Below are 19,274 nucleotides of genomic sequence, written 5' to 3' on the forward strand. Positions count from 1 at the left end.
ACGTCCGGAATATATCTCGACGCGATTCGCCAATGATATCCGAGGCCGGAAACGTCGCTATTGGAGTCATCATCCGTAAAAATCGGTCACATCGATATATATATATATATATATAGGAAGAGCCATTGTGCGTGTGCCGTAAACCGGACTCTCGCATTTCTCAGTTTACTCATGGAAAATCATTTGAGAATTGTGTAAATCGAGTATAACGGTTGAATTCTATCGATTTCATTTATGATAAGAATCATTATTCTCACGGATCATGGAAATTGTTTTTTTTTTTTTTAACGTATCCTAATCACAATACACCCTACTGTACTCCCCACTACCTTCGATCACGTAAGTGTATTCATGTTTATTCAAGAAAATTCAAATCTTGGGAAATATAAAGCATATCTATTATTACCAGCGACTATGAACACGATATAAAGAATGCTTCGATCTTGATTGGATCATCGTTTAAGAAATGAATTAATCATTTTGAGTGAAGTGTTAACGCTTAATTATAGTGTATCTAGCTCTCGATTGATATGGCGTGGAACACAATTATATTTTAGGAAGGCTGTCTTTGTGCCTCGATGAATCGATTCGATGGAACGAACAGATATCGTATCGATTAATATTTTGAAGAAATATATGATATATATTAAACTATACATGTATATATGTATACAGTAGTTGAAAATGTTGATACGCGTACCTGATTTGCATTTATCCATTTTTTAACGTAACTTAATTTTTAATGGACTTCGGAAGGAAGCTCGTAATTACGTTTGGCTAATAAATCCATGACTCTGACGTAGACTGGGAGGCGTGAATACAAAAACAGGGCTTCGTAATATCACTGTACTATGTCACAGCGACGTCCCTTTTGTAAACGACACTCTTACCACGTGGCCTGAAAATAAAACCTTCCGCGATAAGTATTGTTTACATCGTGACTGCACTATTTTTGTGGTTCCTTTTGAAAATTGACCATCTGGAAGAGATATTTATTTAGAAAAATTCATAAAATACCATCGACAATCGTGCGAAAGGATGCACGATACTGCTTATGATTAAAATCGAGCAATTTATTACGATGGGAAATAAAAGAATAGTTTTTGTTTCGTTTATAGGGTATAGGTATACAAATAGGAAAATTATGCTAAGTTTATGTATGGGCAGCTTTCGAATGAAATGGTAATTGAATGATTAATCTTTATCGGGCGTGTCTCCAAGCAGAGGCGTTTTAATTAATTTGAACTATGCGCAATTGACAATGCATACTAATAATAACTGCAGGTTATAAGTGCTTGTCGCGTATAAATTTGCATAACGAAATTATAAGCCGTGCATGACTTTTTCAATTTATCTATTTAAGAACGCGTGGATAACGTCTGTTTTCGCAAAGCGTCGCTAAACGAGAATATAGAGAAGGAGCATTTTAGTGTTCATTACAGTCCGGAACGAACCTTTTAACGCAAAGCGCCAATTTATGCCGAACCAAATATATATTGCTCGTGCGTTAGATACGCGCGTATTAGGCTATTTGTCAGATAATATTTCAAGACGGTGATAACTGCTGATAATGTAATTGTAGATACGTTTTGCCATATTAACGCTTCGCTTCTATTTTTTCCGTGCCTTCATCAAGCAATTTCTATATATATATATATATATATTTCCTATTCTCTCGAGTTTCATTTGCATACATTTATATATATCTGCCTCATCGCGATGATCCCCATATTCGTTCCTAAACAAATTAATCGTACGAATCGATATAACGCTTCGGAAGAAAGGCATCTCACGCATAACACCGCAGATTTACGTAGAATCGGATACTTCTAAGGATTAGAGAGAATTAATTAAAGTTGTTATTTCTGACATTATCTGGCGTGCTCGCGGTTGTTAATTATATGCAATTATAATGTTCGTCGGTTGCGCAATTGTATCCTGGCACTGTAGTTTTCGCTTCAGCCTTAACGGTTGTGTGATTCCTACAAGTTTGGCATTTACAAATTATTCCCACAAAATTATCATTCATTTATTATTCCATTTGTGCACGCGTTCAGCGCAACTTACCAACCACTTGCCTAAAATTAACTGTTGCTCCGATATAAACCAATTTCTCTCTACCAATTAATTTAACCCTTTGAAAAAATTCCAATTCTTCGGGAATATTTGATAAAGGGGTAAAATGCCCAAGCGGAAACGCACACAAGAGCCTATATACATATATATATATATATATAGGATCTTAGGAGTGCAGGAAAGAAAAGGAGAATTAATTGGAAAAGAAACGTGAGCTCGCACTTGGTTGTAGCAAACGATGCGACACGTTGCGACGTCAGTAATGCTATATGAGCAGGACAAATTATTTCAGGTATACTATATATGTGTATTTTTTTCAAGGCTGTTTCAAGCAGAATGCGTTCATGAAAGGCGAGGCATTTTTAGCGATGGTCTGTGAGAATAGCAACACATGGTCTTCGCTTTCAATGTTATTTAATGAGCAAGCGCCATTTTTCTCTTTTTTCTCCCTTTGAGTTCCGGTGGATTTTTTGTCAGCCTGGAGGATCTTGACGTAACGACGGAGATCGTCGAGAGGAAGATTTTCGTTGGCCGTTTGGAAGCGGGACTCGATAGTTTGGCTTGTTCCTTTATTGGCGAACGTCGTCGGTGCCGGCCAAATCGGATCTAATATCGCGAGGGGTATTTAAGATGGTATCGTTATCGCTGCGCGTGAGATCTATCCAGAATGGATAATTAACGCGATGAACGGGCTCGCGGCAATTACCGGTCTGCGGAACAAACGCTGACGTTTCTTTGCATTGATCCATCAGAAACAAACGTTTCTCTTTGAATTCGCAAAATTATTCCGTTTTGAACACCTTTTTTTTTTTTTTTTTTTGATAATTAGTGTATTTCTAACGCCATCGGGAACATTTGGTTCTATTTTTTTTCCTTTTAAACATCTGCCAAGCTAATCTTTGTTTCGTTCTGCTCCACGTGGATGAAAACGATTCGTGATACTTGATAACACTGAAAACCTTGCATTAGATGCTGGTTGTAATTTTAACGCCTTGACATATACGCATGTATGTATATCAAACGCTCGAACGTTTCGCGATTCGTATGCATCAGGATAATTGAATTATTTATTGCTCTTTAATTACATGAACAATTAGAAACGTTCGTCTTTATGCTCATAAAAATATTATACATAAACACTTTTTCCAATAATTATATCCTCCACTCGCAAGCCCAGTATTTTTCTAATAATACGAACAACTTATTTCGATTACGTTTTATCCTCTGAAAGAATCGACAAAACTAATCTTCACTCGGTTCTGCTCCACGTGGATGAAACGATTCGTGATACTCGATAACGTCGAAAAGCCTGCATTAACTGTTATTTGTATTTTTGATGTGTTGACATATACACATACGTATCAAGTACTCGATGTTTCACGATTCGTATGTGCAGGCTAACCGAAATATTTACTATCTCCTAATTCCATGAACAATTAGAAACTTTCCGCAGGAACCGGTATGTGTACAATGCCGACAAGTTACATGGGGAAAACCATAGAAATTTCCAACAAATTTCTATCCACGAAACAATGGAATAAGCTTGATATACCGTGCATTCCTATACCATTACAGTTAGCGTTGTATTCTAGCCTGAAAATTAAAGCCGATTTAGTCACCGGCTGCAAATGCACTATTTGTCGTTGTAATTCGTTTTTTACTCTCGGATAACCATGCAACATAGTTACACAAGGACGACGTTGCGATAAACGAAATTTTATCGTCGATTAATTTTATAAATTAGCAGCTATTCAACAACGAGCATATATATAGCAAAATTATTCACCACTAGGTATTATTTTTGCTATTCCATGGCAATCGATCGATACGATTGCAGTATATCGCTGGAAAATTCTACCTGATGTGTTTATTAATAAAGGGTCTGCGGCAATTTTCGAGATGCCTCGGTCAGCATAATCAAACTAATAAATTGTCGTGACAAATCGGATCCTGTGTGAGTTACGAGGGAAGATATAGCAGCTTCGTTGGTTTAGGCCCTTCGATTGGTTGCTCTGGACTGTCGACACAATTCCTGGTCATTGTCATTCGTGTAGTTGGAGAACACTAGCTGGAAATCGCTTTACGGACTAATGCAGCTATGTACTTTAGACGAGCAGGGCCCGTTATATCTGCAATTATTGCAAGCTCTGTGCATGCAGGTTTCGATTCTCTCTCTCTCCCATCTTCCTCGTTGACATCAAAGAGGCATTGGTGTGGTGCTGCCTCGGCAGTAACTCAATTCATCTACCGACGACGGCACGGTGGTGCCAGCCGGCATCGAAACGTTGTTCCACGGTCAGGCTGCCGCGCCGCTTATTATTGTTTACGTAATGTTTACGTAACAAAAGCGTGTATACGTTTGCTTGCCAGCTTGACTACTATCAGCCTAGAGACATCCAGTGCGAGTGAGCGAGCTAAGTGGAGAGAGACAAATGATAAAGTGAGATATAAAGGGGGTTAGAGAGAGCGTATGTGTATATATATGTATGCTTGTGTGTGTGTGTGAGAGAGAAAGAGAGAGAGAGTGAGTCAACGCCATTGTCGATCACAACCCAATCGTGATTCATTTTTCATCGACAAATAATAGCTGCGGCTTTTGTACTTTAATCTGGAATTTTCCGCTGATCAAATTATAACATTCTTCTTATCGACCAGTCAATTAATCTGCCGCGATGTCTCCTCTCGATGATAGAATTTTATTAGGCTAATTTTTTGTCACTTTGAGTAGTAACAAATTTCGATTGTTGTACTGGCTTTCTTTTCGGGGGGGGAGGGGGGGATTTTAATTTTGTATGTTTATATGTATAAGGAAGAATTAATTTTTCATCTCACTTTCGTTTTTTATTTTTGAGGGTGCGAGGCGCAGTTTAACATTTTTCTTTTGTCTTAATCAGTCCTCGTTCAATGAACATGTGTTTTTTTTTTCTGGAGAATCGTAATTATTTACGTGACACGATAGATCTTTATTTAACGTACGATATTATCACTTCTCACCGCGTTGCTTCCTGCACGGTTTAATTCAACTGTGCAAAAGTGCTGCTTTATTACTGAAATAGTATACAAAAATGACTTGCAATCTTGGAAAAATTGCAGAAATATTCAATCGAAAAGTTGCATTTCATTGCGTCAAATGATTCTCACCGTGTATGTGTGAACAAATGTTTCTTTCTTTGCTGAAAATGCAAAGTTTCTTCTCGTAATAGTGGATTAATTTTTCAGGGGGTGGTTGACCTATAAATATTAGGGGAATAAATGTTTCAAGCGTTTTTATATTTATTATTTACTTTGACTGATGTGGAATGCTTTTGCGCACCGCTACTCGCACCGAGTCTTAAATCATGCAGAAAGCGATTTTCCAAGGAAAGGCCAATATTGGCGAGTAGTATTAGTAGGCCGATATTTTTCAAATGACCAGGCGGGAGCGTGCAATTTTAGGAAGACGGTGGGGTAATTCCATCGAAGAGATGAAATTTAGTAGACCCTCTTGGATCAGTCAAGTAATGATTAATTTTTGTCCTTCTCTCTCCACACACTCGCCCCCTTCTACTCCCTACATTCTCCACCTTCCCTCTTTATACCATCCCCTACACATTGTAATTTAATGACCCCCCCCCCCCCCCCCCCCGCCCCTCTCTAGTCCCCTTTCCAATGCATCAGCGTCATTCTCACCAAACTCGTTGCGATAAATTTCAGTGACTGCACTGTCAAATCAAAGTTTAATAACGCGCCAATAACTTTGATGAATTCTTCCTCGACCGTTCTAAATTTCAGCATCCTCGATTGATTCGCCATCAGGCTTTAAGCTCTTCCGTCTAAAACAGTCTCTCATAATTATCAGGAAAAATATTAAATGGCACGAAGCAAAATAAAAATCAAGAATTAACGCCGATCTTCAAAGGACGAGTATCGTAAATAATTGATCACTGGAATTTCAGGCAGAGGATCTCCTAGACGATATTTTGTCGTTCGAGGCTGGATCCCTGGGAGATGGACTGAAGGACGGACAAGCCGAAGGACTCACGGATCTGACGGATCTGCAAATTAAACCGGAGCCCCTTTTGCTGACGGAGGCCCAAATTCATGCTCTGGCCAAAGACAGGCAGAAAAAAGACAATCACAATATGAGTAAGTTTATATATGTATATATATAGCATATTATCATTGAATCGTTTCCTTTTCCAGTAATTCCAATCATTAATGCGTCGAGCTAAAATGGCAAACTAAATTTTCAATTCGTCGCGCTAATCCGCTTCCATCGAAGGGGAACCAGTCATGGGACAGGAAAATTGGCAATGCTCGACGTTTTAGAGCGTAGAAAAAAATGTAACTCGAGTGACTGACAATTTACTAGTTATTGCGTGGACAGATTTATTATACAGCATAACTTTACCTGGTTTGTTGGTACACGTGTGTTTCAACCTCGTAAAAATATCAATGTTTCCGTTTTGCTTGATTGCTGATTGTCAGGGGTATACGAGTTACAGAAGCTACGAGCGTGGATCGTCGCGTATAACTAACTAGTCACCGATGCGAGAAACGCTGTGAAGAATTTGAATAAGAATAGAAAGTGTTCGTAATACAAGGTGTACAAGCAGCTTATTTATCTCTCTTTATAGCGACGCATCGAGAATTGGCCCATTGCTGTCTAAATATTGAGAGACTGTAACCCAATTCTGACGAGCTCCAGTCGATCGATAAATAATATCAGCAGGACGATGATATCATCGGGAGTCATGGCAAAGGCCAAGAATAGCGAGCCGAATAATTATCTCTGCCGATCCACTTGGAGATTTTACCTTCGATTGTTCAATCGAACGCGTCCTGAAATCTTGCTAGATATACTCGCCCTTAGATTCTATTTGCTTTCTAGTAGCTAGAATTCCTTTCGAATTGTGGAGCACAGTTAGAGACTCATTGTCCTCGATTTATGTGACAGGAAGGAGAAGAAAAAAAGGACGTTAATAGCGATTTTATTTGTGCAGGACAAATGGGAAAGATTAAAATTGTTATTAGAGTTCTCGTTATTGATATTCTTTTTAGTCGAAAGAAACGATAGAGGGTCGCGGATGTGAAGGCTGCTGGGAAATAAGAGAAAAGGGAGTTATTAAGAGAAGACAAATAGACAAATGGAGAGAAGAAAAATTGGATCAATTTTAGGTGAGAATAGGAAAGTAATGAGTGTGCTACGAGCGTGGAAAATGAAACAGTAAATCCATGAAAACATCTGCATCGTTCTGTTGGACCAATCCCGTTGGTTCTTTTCTTTTCAAGGTTCTTATTGGCCCGGGGCATTTGGGCCGTTGGTTGGATGCAGCATGCACGCGAGACACCCCAGATACGGCTGGCATGGAGAAAATAAAAGGCGAGCTTATCGAGAACGAACGCACCCACGTTTTTTACACGTGACCCATGCGCATACGTGAACAGATTTTTCAACTCGCCTTTCATTTTTCTCTTCCTGCTGGCTGGCGCACGTGGCACCCCAGCCATAGCGTCCCACTACGAATTCGAATTAGTCGCTTTTTCAAAAACTCTCTTCCTGTAAACATTCTAAACACTGGACCCCACGCTTTTTATCTTCCTCTCTCTCTCTCTCTTTTTCCCATTTTTTTATATCACAGCCTGCAATTGTCAGTCGAGTTTCGCGATTAACTCGCCAAGGCCGACGCGTTATTGAAAATTTATCCAACTAATGGTCGATGAGTGTTTTGCGTAATTTAGGATTAACGTTGCGGTTTGTAAAGTTGGGCCGGCGTCGCTTATCGTTCCGCTTCGGTGTTCCAGCAGAGACGCTTTATCAAGTCAGCTGGTAAAACAGTTGGCTGGAGCGATGTTCGCGTCCTGGATAATTTCTTCTCCAAGCGCGCGAGGGACTTTCTGATTGATGAGATCCGTCTACTTCGGTTAGGCAGCCAAGATTCTTGATCCCGAGTGAAAAGCACGGATTCGCGAATTCTCTTAACGCAATCGGATTCCTCCGATTCCCCACTCCACTTTTCTCGCTTAGTTTCCGTTCACCCTATCCATGCATCCCCTCCCCCCGCCCTCCTTCACTTTTTACAGACTCTCCCCACTAAATTGCGCCTACTCCGTTTCCCCTTATAGCTTTACTGACCTCCCCCGCAATTTCTGCAACCCTTTCCCCTGCTGATCTAATTAACGGGACCCACCTAAGTTTTCTGTCTATATCTTCACCTCCCCCTCCCCTCCTCCCACTTCGCTATCTCGCAAATCATTTTCCTTCATATAAAATCCCCTTCATCCCCCTTATTATCCCTTTATTTCCTATCCAGGGGTTACGATCCCTCCATTCTCTTTTTGTTTGAAATTTTCCATCTTTTGCTTATCCCCTCTCTTGTTCAAAGTTTGCGAACACTCGAAAACCTGATTTTACGATTACCAATTTCAAACGCATCATATCTACCACCCTCACTCTCAAATTTTATTTTACCAAGATACTTTTATCGAAATCCCAGTGTGTCTTAATTATCTAATGAATTGCCTCATCCCCGATACGATTCGTCTTGAATAATCGTAATATGCATAAGAGAGTATTAATTTACAACGATCGATTTTTTTATTTAAAGAGAAAATCTTTCTATAATGTCTAATTCATAAATATATATACACGCATGATTCTGGAATTACAGTTTTATAACGAATTATCGCAATAGCTTCGTTATCTCTTATAGGATTATACTTATGAGATTCGAGCGATGGCTATCAGAATTCTTAGTGGCAATTACGCAAGAGTCAATATCTTGTGTAAAAGAAATAAACAGTAAGCTATCAATATTTATTTCTGAAATATTATTGAACTTCTCCAATCGCGTTGTAAAGATTAGGATAGCAGCTTGACAAAAAGAGTGAAATGCTTGGCATAAAAAAATTTATACGAGCTACTAGGATCAATTTGTTGTAAAAGCTTTATTTGTTTACTGTAGAGATCCGCTGTATTTGTTTATAGACGATATCCGATAAACGGTTGAGCCAACATCATTACGCATCTCGTCGATATTACAATTTAATCGGTAAATTGTACGGGTTATTTGATAATTAATATTAAACCAATATCGATTAAGCGTTTCGTGTGTCAATGTAAATTAATTTTAGCTAGAAAATCGCCAAATGGTTAACGAAATGATAAACGGGTTTGCAAGGCCACGCTAGTTTTCGACCTTTGGTCCAACGAATCGAATCAATTTATCTCACCCTTATTATTCATATAATATATTCCTACCTCGATTACCGAGATTTTTCTAATGATTTTTCTCATTCCACTCGAATGATAATTTCCCATCGATACAGTTTTGTTACTCGTATCGTCATCGATTGGCCTATGGCTCTGAGGATCATTTAATTAGTTGAGGCAACAAACAAACACGATGAAGCTTCGGGGCAATATTACCAACTGCTCCGAGCAGCTTATCGTCCTTGTCGAAAGCACGTCGGTCGCAGGTATCGCTCGATCATGTTAATTGTTGTCAATTAAGTATCGTCGTACTATCTAATTTGTCAAATAACAGAAATCAAGCTTTAAGCGCGCCTTCCAACTCGCTCTAACGTTTCGTCATACTTCGTGCTATATAACACTTGACAATTTTACTCGTTTTGTCGTGATAACTAAAGTTTTTTTCTCCCACAACCCTAATAACGATTGCTTCCTTCAATGATGAACGACTCGATCGTTATTCCCCTAGTATATATATATATGTGTGTGTGTGTGTATATAGGCGAGTACCTCCTGCACCTGTGGCAAACGCCACGTTTCAATTATCATGCAACGAGAAAAAATTCTACAAAATTGTCCTCAATTATGCTTATTCACTTTCACTTTGCTGACTCATTAATTGTATTTCGTCATCGATCGCGGTGTAAACTTCGATTTCCGAAGGAATCGCGCGTGCTTCTTGTTTTAATTACGCGCAACCTGATGTACACGCGTAGATAACACAGATAGCTGGAATATCCGATAACACCTTGTTAATCGACTTATCGAATTTGGGTCAACAGATATGCTGCTATACGTATATAAGTATTTAATTCGACCCTTTTTTTTTCTTATTTATTTCTCCACATAGACAAAATTTGACGAATGATCCACTGATTATTTCGATCGAAAACAAAAGTCTTATTTATCCACAGCTTTCAAGAGGATTTATAAACTGCTTTGACCGTTCGTTTTATACTAATAAGTATAATAATAATAAAATCTTCCTTTCTTGCGTTTCTTTAATGATTTCTGTTTGGCGAAGAAGATCCTTGTATTAGTTTGTTAATTCTCATTGCAATTTGGCGTTCTTAATGAAGTGCCCACCAAGGTTACGTACATATTATAGTTGTGGGAAAGGTTGATAGTGACGTCATGGAGGGAGATGGAAGAACTGATGGTGAACTGTTTTTTTAGCGGAATGGATGAGAGTCGAGTGTGACTTTTAGCAGGATAAACGTGTAGCTATATGCATATAGGTGTACTGTACGTATATATATGGGAGAGAATTAATCGCTGTGTGTGGAAGTGACGATAAAGGGAAGAGGGGGAGGGTTTTCTTAAAAAGGCTTGACCTCTCATATGTATTGGAGATACCTGGCCGGAATAATCGATCGAAATCGGGGTCACGTGCCAACGAGGCTCTTCGAGTTACCTTGAGAATTGTGCAATCATGTTTGCAGTCCTTTCTAAAGGAACGGAATATGCTCTCGGTGGAATACGTCGGAAGGAAGGACGACACCGACGGTATTCGTTTTCCCAGCAGGTCGATTTACTTTTCGCAGCACGTGGAATGTCCAAGCATTTTGGCTATTCGATAGCCTTCCAGGGATTAATACCTAAAACTAGTACACTCACGCCCATCTTATCACATTGCTCCCTGAAAATTCAGCTCCTCCAATTTCACGAGATTCAATTAATTCTTCAAAAATATCGCTGTGCCCGCTATGGCTACTCGTAAGCGTTACGTTTAACGCGTATAAATTAAATGTTTAGCAAATTTATTGTCCAGTGATTAGTGTGAATGTTGGTAAATTAACGGAACGAGTTTGATTTTTTCAACACACGTGGCGAGGAACTCGCAAACGTTTAATATAAATAAGAAATGTAGAAAATCCTTGAAAAATTATTAAGGTGGATCTTTGGAAATTAATAAAACGGGTCCGATTATATCAATAGATCGACAAATCACAGACGTCGATAATACTGCAGTATAAACGAGAAAAGTTTAGAAAATCAATGGAAAAATGATTAGGTTGAATTTTGTAAATTAATATGACGAATGGAAGGATTTCCTTGGGTCAATAATGAATTGGAATAAGATTGAAGAGGAGCAATGTTAGATCTCGATGGATGCACGAATGGGTATAGTTAAATTACTGATTGGAAATTGATTGACGCGCGATTAGAAATGAATTAGCATTGCTTGTGCGAAGTGTGCTTTATGATTGATGTCCATAATTTCCGTTTTCAGTTGAACGAAGACGACGTTTCAACATCAACGACAGGATCAAGGAGCTGGGAACCCTCCTGCCCAAGACCAATGACCCGTGAGTATAATATTTTCCTCTCTTTTTCTCTTATTTTCCTTCCCTCTCGCTCTCCTCCCTCCTTGCTATGCTTCGTGTAGCTGTCCACTTAACTGCTTGTTTCTTTTCCACCCTTCCGTTAAACTCCGTTTCCCATTTCCACCTGCATTTTCCACCTTTCCCCTCTCTTCTTCTCTTCATCTCCTTGTTCACGTAGTTCCACACCACCACCACCATTGCCAACGACGACAACGAGGACGACGACGACGACGACGACGACGATGGCGATGGTTTTCTTCTTTTTCATTCCTTCCTGCAGGCGAGCTACTCTTTCCTTTTATTCAGCGTCTTTCCCCCCCCCCCCCCTTCATCTCGCCCTCCCCCCCCCCCCCAGAACGCAGCAGCAGCCCTCACAGGCCATTATTTCCCGTTCGTGACCCTTTACGACGAGTTAGTCCAGGTCAGGTACTCAGGGCGAGAGGCTTTCACCGGAAGTCCATTCCTCCACTTCCTTTTGCCAGTCCCGAAGGCTTCGTCTAGTCCGTTCCATCTTCCTTTTTTGTTTTCCTCCTTTTCACCTTCAAAGAGCGACGCTTCCTCCTCGTACGGGGCTATTCCAGATGAAAGAAAATGCAAACGAAAAGTGGCAGAGCGCTCAAAGAGCCGGGCCAACTGGAACGCGAAAATTTTGCGACACGCGGTTTGCCAACTCTGCCGCCTGCACCGCCGTTATCGTTTCATCGGCCAGGAATCTTCCTGACAGCTTCCGTGACTCCTTTCTCCCTCTCCTCTACCGAATCCAGGCCACGATACACTGAATAAAGCATCTCACTTCCGCTTTTCTACCAAAAATCACCATTACCCCGTACCAGCAGTCCGATTCGTCAACTTTTCTGCATACCGAAACTTTTCCCTCCTCAAAATTCTTTCTATCGTTCCATCCTGAAGAAAAATCTATATATATATATCAGTATACGTAGTATATATCTATCGTTGAACAGGATTTTCCAGTACAATTTCTTATTAATCATTTTCTTGGCGAGGAATCTGCGCGAAGCTTCCGGCCAACGTTAATTACTAATAAATAAGGCATCTCACTTCCGGTTTTCTATAGCAAATTTCATCAGCCAGTCCAATTCGTCAAGTTTTCTGCATACCAAATGTTCCCCTCCTCGAAATTCCTTCTATCGTTCTCTCGTCGAAAATACACGTCGATATACGTGTATTTATCGTCGAGCAGAATTTCCAGTAATTTTTGATTAATGAATTTTCCGGCGGGAAAGATCGATTAGATTTCCAAAGTCTGATGCGCGCGCGAGCTTCGTTTTTGAGCATGATCCACGCAAATATGTATCTATCAAAGTTTCGTACTTGCATGGGTGTCATTAACGAAAGGACGTTTGCATGGAAGAATTTACGGGTCCATCGTCCATTAATCAATCCAGCGTTCGATCCATTTGTCAGTGCCAGGATCCATGCAACTTTAAAAACTACCCTCGCGTGGCCAATCCCTTTCTTTAATATTCACAAAGCGTTTTTAGAGTATGCATATACTGTAACCTTTGAAATTAACTTCAAGTTTCTTCGTATAATCATTAATTTTCTATTTTTCAATTCACCAGCATTTGCTTTTTTAATCAGTCCTGAATTCCGCTCTCATTGATATTCGAGAACTTTAACTAGTTGGTCAATGACAGTTTCTTGCCTCTGGAATTCAGGTTTCCACATAACTTAAGGAGAGTGACGAGAGGGTCCACTTTAACATGACTTGAATTCAAACAAATCTCAGCGAGGAACTTGAAGAGAGTTTTGATATTACGCAGAGATATTTGGAAAATATTTAAGGGAACGTTTAAATGATAATAAATTTCTTTTCTCGCTGTGATTGAACTTTATTATTATTATATAAAATTAAGAAAAATAAAACTAAAGATAAGCGTCTTTTTTTAGAGTGCAGAGTTCTATTGCATTACTTGGAACGCGTTAAGATGGTCAGTCAGATATCAAGTGCATGATAAACGTGTTGTTAAATTACAACCCGTTTAGGGTGCAAGTATACATGTAAAATAAACATAGATATGCCTGCAGGCACTACTGAGAGTGTATATATGTATATGTATATCTCTCTTTTTTCCTCCCAATCTTCTACTATCTGTGTATATATACTTCTCGAACCTATGCCTGCCTTGCTATCTCTTTTTATCTATCAGACTACGCAAACACGCTCAAGTTTCGAAAGCCTTGCATAATTTTTTCTTTGTCTCCATTTTTTCTTACGTCGCGGTCATTGACATCCCGAAACAAAACGAATTCTTCATACTTATTGGAGTGCCTGCATATATAGTCAGTTGGTTCTACAAACGTCGATACGATTGTGTCGAGAAACGAGAGAACTCGAATGAAATTCAAGATTTCCGAATTCCAGGCCACACTTCCGCTATTAAGAGTTAACGCAACTCTACGATTATTTATTTAAGAGTAAGAAAAATAGGTTTGAAAATGACGAAAAAGATAAGAAAAGTATGGATATAGCGGAGTCATTTCGCTTGGAAAGGACTCTGGCTCCCAAAGGACAAATGCCAAGAGTTAGAAATGACGAATACTACCTCATTCTCGGATTTCCAGTTGCGCGGAAAGCTGCGATTTTGGTTGACAAATCTATGAAGGAAAAAAACTGCATCGTAAGTCAAAAACAGCGACGTGAAAAAATGCCTATTGTTTTGCCTGATAAATGAATGTGATTTTTTGTTGTTACGAATCGCGTTCACGAAAACCGATACGTAATATCGAAGGTGATTGGTAAAAGGGAAACTACCACGTTTATCGAGGCCATATATACTATATACAGAGGAGTATTTTTCAAATCCGAATGGAGAACAATTATGAAAGTTGACGTTGCAAAAACTCGACGTCCGGTCGTAAGCAAAGACGTTGATTAGTGTAAATTGAAGATCCTTGAAAGTGTTAGGAAAGGGAGAGGGGGGGGGGGGAGAGGAAGTAAATTGGTAGATATATTAGGGTTTCATGGAAATATTGCGAGCTTTATGGGTTTTTGCGTGCAATCGGAGCAAACGTAGAGGCAAGATCCTTCTTCTTGGCGGAGAAACGGGTTTATCGGACCGACAACGGTGCACCCCCCTCCCCTGCTTCTCGTGTCTCCTTGGCCTTACTTACATAGTCTTTTCGAAGTAGGGACAGGGAGTAGGAGTATTCGCAAAGATCCTCATGAATTTTTCCGCCGAGTCGAATCACGTTTCTTGCCGCGGGAATTCTCAGGACGGCCAACAAATTGCGTGTTCAAAGGGGACGAAGCCGGCACCGATTTCTTTCTGTTATGCAAAATTCTTTGCGATTTTACTTGCCAGGGTTTCCGAATTATCCTTTTGCCTTTTTTACACTCGTTGTTCTTTTTTCTCTTCTTGATTAACACAGAACAGAGTAATTTTCCTGACACGCCTTTAATTCTTTGATCGGAATAAAATTAGAAGTTTTTTTTTCTTTTTTAATGTATTCTTGAAAATTGATAAAGCGTAAAGAGAACTGTTCGTTAGATTTGCTGTTTGTGTATTCATATAATTCTTTGATCCAAGTAGACTCGAAACTTTTTCTTAAGTATATCCTATATACATTTTCGACAATGGTTAGAAGAGTATCATTCTTTGCACTTGCTGTCTATTTATATAATAATTTTGCAGTGTAATGTAAATTTCTCTGATTCCGTTTATACTTGTGGCTATATTTTTATACAAGTTCATTTTTGGTCTCGTAATGAATAGAAATAATATTTGTATTTTCTTCAACATTCAGGTACTACGAAATAGTTAGGGACGTGCGGCCAAACAAAGGAACGATCCTGAAGTCTTCAGTGGAGTACATAAAACTGCTGAAAAACGAATTGACGAGGATGAAGCAAAACGAAGTAAGGCATAAACAGCTGGAGCACCAGAATCGCAGGCTACTTTTGCGTGTTCAGGAATTGGAGCTTCAAGCGAAAGCGCACGGGCTTCCTGTATCGGACTTTAATTGGGCATCGACTTCCGGCTCCGTACTTAATACCTTCTCGAGGAGTAAGCTCGATCATCGAAAGGTACACGTGAGTTGCAAACTTTTCTACTTTGTTTCAACTATCCCACTTTATCCTCTAATTAAATAACTTTCGTCCTCTTATTTCATTTAAATGGAAAATAATTCTTTCTCACTTGATTTTTTCAGCTTGCTTAAGCTCGGTACCGATTTGTCCATCTTTGAACAAAATTATCTATCTCCTGTGACCTATTGTCAGAACTGCTCGAAATCTGTTTACTATCTGGAAAATGCTCACTTGAATTCGATTTGGCGATATCAGTAGCATGGTGATGTAATGTAAATTCAGAAAATTCTCTGGCAATATGCGTAGAAGGCGATTTTCAAATGTATGAAGGCGTATCAGATGTATGAATATTTGATAAATATTAAAATAGACTATTTCAAAGTTGACAATTTCTTCGGTGTTGTGGTGGTGCTACGCGTGTGGTGGCTTGTGAAATTTTCACACTGTAAACAGAGTGGCATTACTAATTTGCATACAGTGTTATATACGTGGTGGGAGAGATTTCTACTTTGAAAATGAGAATAATAATTCTCCTACAGGGATTCGTGCACGAGAAATGATAAATCTTGTTAATGCAGATATTTCAATAAAACTCGTGTATCTTAATTCTTTCATGCGTCACCTACAAGTACAAACTCTCTCGATTGATTTAATAAACAGAATTATTTATGTTTACAATAGAGTGAAACGCGAGTAAATAATTTGACAATAAATAATATGTCATTAGGTGATATTTCAACGCAGCAATTGAACTCTCTATAGAGCACCGATTGCGATCCTTGATCCGAATAAACGGGCAATTTCATAATTCCATGCATCTGTTCCTAGGAGACCGTATCGAGCTTGCTTGTTTACTCGTTTATTCGAGTGCGCACATATGCCACTGGGCCATTTATGCTCTTCTTCTGTCTCGTTCAAACTTCACATCTGCGGTTATGTAACTCACAGTCAATTGGGAAGCTCCTTAAAGCCGATGTGCCAGACCGAAGTCCGAGTTCCTCTCCTTCCACACTTATCCTCTCTCTTCCTTCCCATTCCCACCTAATAATTCGACTACACACGTGCACATACACACGTAGTACACGCACGACCCTACTTCGCAAATTACAACTCCAAATATTCAATTGCCCCAATGACTCTTAACATCTTGCCATTTTCATGTAGTCGTATATAAGAAGAAGCTTAACTGTTTATCCGATTGAAAATATTTATTATTTATAAAAAGAGGATCAGTTCGATGAACCTTTGAGTTGAAAGGAACGTTCCAGTAGAGAATGAAAAATTGTACTAGTGAGCTTTATGGGGAATTATTGAGAAATTGAATCATTGAATTTTCGCAGTTTTCCATTAAGCTTTCCAGCCATTTCACCACAGCTGCATTTTAAAAAAGGAATTATATTCGGTATATAGGAAGATTCGCGATGATGAAGGCCGTTCCTGTCAGTCTCGGCTGGGTGCTATATATCATTTGTTCTCTCGCGCTGCAAGGCCTTCCTTTCCCCTTTCTTTTCCATCCCACCCTCTCCCCTTTCCCTTGAGAAAACGTGGAAAGCGATTACGATTAATTGCGAGGTACACGCGATAACGTTATTTCAGAAATCCGCAGAACTCTGAAGAAGAGCCAAATAATATAAATCAGTTTCCACCTCTAAATTACGAGTTTCCCATCTCAAATATCATTTTCCTTTACATTTTAAAACTACCTCGCTCTTACAAAACAATCTACAACATATTTTGCACAGTTTTTCTTCTATTACACAGTATAAACGGCTTTACAAAAGCTGTTTGTTCATTCGATCTAAAAATCATATAAATGAATTCTGTAAGCACGTAGAATCTTTTCACGGTGCTCCCTCTTCACAATATTACAGAGTTTTTCCGAGCTCGTCGATTACTACGCTTCTTGAGTTCAGCATTTGCCGCAGCTTCCTCGAGTACGTGACCTTATTGTTACCATTGGTCGTTTCGCCTCGTCCCCTTGGTGGGAGCAAAAGAGAGGGTTTTTTATTTTCATAGCAAAATTTAAAAAAATTAACCAAAGAATTTATAATATTCACTAGAGATTATATTTCTGCATTAAAAGGAAATTGTTCGAAGCCACCTGCATATATACATAATTATAATGTATATCTTTATGACAAATAAAATACAGAAGCTGATGTTACAATTTTTCTTTTCATCCGTAATGATTTATTCCATATCAAAGCGTGTTCAGAATGGAAGATTTTTACAACTGAAGTAATGAATATTTCTCAACATGATGAGTATAGCTTCTCAAGAGGCTTGACGAGACGAGGGATATTTTTATCCATACAAAAATTTATTCTATATTAAAGCGTATGTGTGTATGTAGAAAGGAGAATTTTTATAACGACAGTAACGAATATTTCTCGATTTGGTGAACCATTTCTTAAGAGGCTTGACGAGACGAGGGATATCTCGTTCGGTGGTACCGAAACTTACCGTTGAATTATTGTCGCAGATAAGGATGCACACGTACTCGCAGCTTGACAAGCGGTTTCGTGATACGATTAGAAATTCAAACTGCGATAACGAAGTTCCCGAAGCCGCTTCTGTAACATCGGACTCTGGCCACACGAATCTTCAGAACCATCGAGCTCCTCTCACATTTCGAGCGCAACTTTCTTAACCTTTTAACTGTCGAACGAATGATCCTTTCTTTCTGGAAATTTTCGGAACTAATATTCGTTGAATTTTTGTGAAATTGGAGAAACATTAAGCATATATTTAATAACGCTGGTAGAGTAAAGCGAAACAGGCATAATAAAGCAATTACTGGATGAAATCCGATCGTTGGACAGTTTTCATTAACGGATCGTATTTAATCCATTAAATGACTCGAATAATAGAAGACGAGAGGATCTCTTTAACGTCCTCGACGCGAATGAGGAAGGGGACATTAGAAGCAACGAGCAACAAAGAATAAACAAGAGAGTCTATCGAAAAAATTATAGCGCAGTCAATGGCTATTTAAAGTCTGATTTTGCAATTAGCATAAATCGTAATGAAGCTTTGGCGTTCGATTTGCATTAAGGTTGGACGAAAATCGAGTAAAACGCTAATTGATAACGGTAAGGCAGTGGAACGGAGTATAGCTGGGAGTGCTCGATAAAAATAGTAATTGCCCGAAGGTAAATTTCAATGTACATAGATAGATGGTTTATTTATACAATTGACATTTGTTTTTCCTTAAAACGTATCGACACAAATCTTAAGAATAGCCTTCCACTTTTTTCCTTGATACGTTTCGATGATTTTTGCGCGTTCCATTTTTGAAAAGCGAGTCGAGTCCTTCACGGTCGCGATAAGGAGCGTGTTGTGTCTTAAGATGACGTGTAAGATGACAGGTCGAGTTGAATTATTGTATCAAAGATAAAGTTTCGCCCCGGTGCTCTGACAAGAGACTTCCTCGCGTTAGAATTTTAAACACTGATAGCATCGCACTTAATTCACACTTTCTTCGCTGTTCAACTTCAACATGCACACACACACACACACACACATATCAGACTACTGTATTTAATCAATTAATAATCAGATAATTGTATCATGGATTCTTTACAATTGT

At 39.0% G+C, this 19,274-nt stretch overlaps 1 protein-coding gene across 5 annotated transcripts in view; it reads left to right on the forward strand.

Moving 5' to 3' along the window:
* The window catches only part of Mitf (transcription factor Mitf), a 63,418-nt gene that overhangs the window by 37,768 nt on the left and 6,376 nt on the right, over window positions 1–19,274 (forward strand). For 2 of the 5 annotated variants that reach the window (XM_066725190.1, XM_066725186.1), the window contains exons 4-6: window positions 6,012–6,201; window positions 11,541–11,616; window positions 15,403–15,688. In XM_066725190.1, coding sequence (XP_066581287.1) covers window positions 6,012–6,201; window positions 11,541–11,616; window positions 15,403–15,688 — 552 coding nt within the window. Of the gene's footprint in view, window positions 1–6,011; window positions 6,202–11,540; window positions 11,617–15,402; window positions 15,689–15,807; window positions 17,559–19,274 lie in introns of those variants that run through there. The other 3 variants (XM_066725188.1, XM_066725189.1, XM_066725187.1) reach the window with 3 other exon arrangements.

Source organism: Prorops nasuta, unplaced genomic scaffold, assembly GCF_024137725.1.
Source record: "Prorops nasuta isolate Cenicafe-Biocafe unplaced genomic scaffold, Cenicafe_Pnas_1.2 PNAS00004, whole genome shotgun sequence".
Taxonomy (NCBI): Eukaryota; Metazoa; Arthropoda; class Insecta; order Hymenoptera; family Bethylidae; genus Prorops; species Prorops nasuta.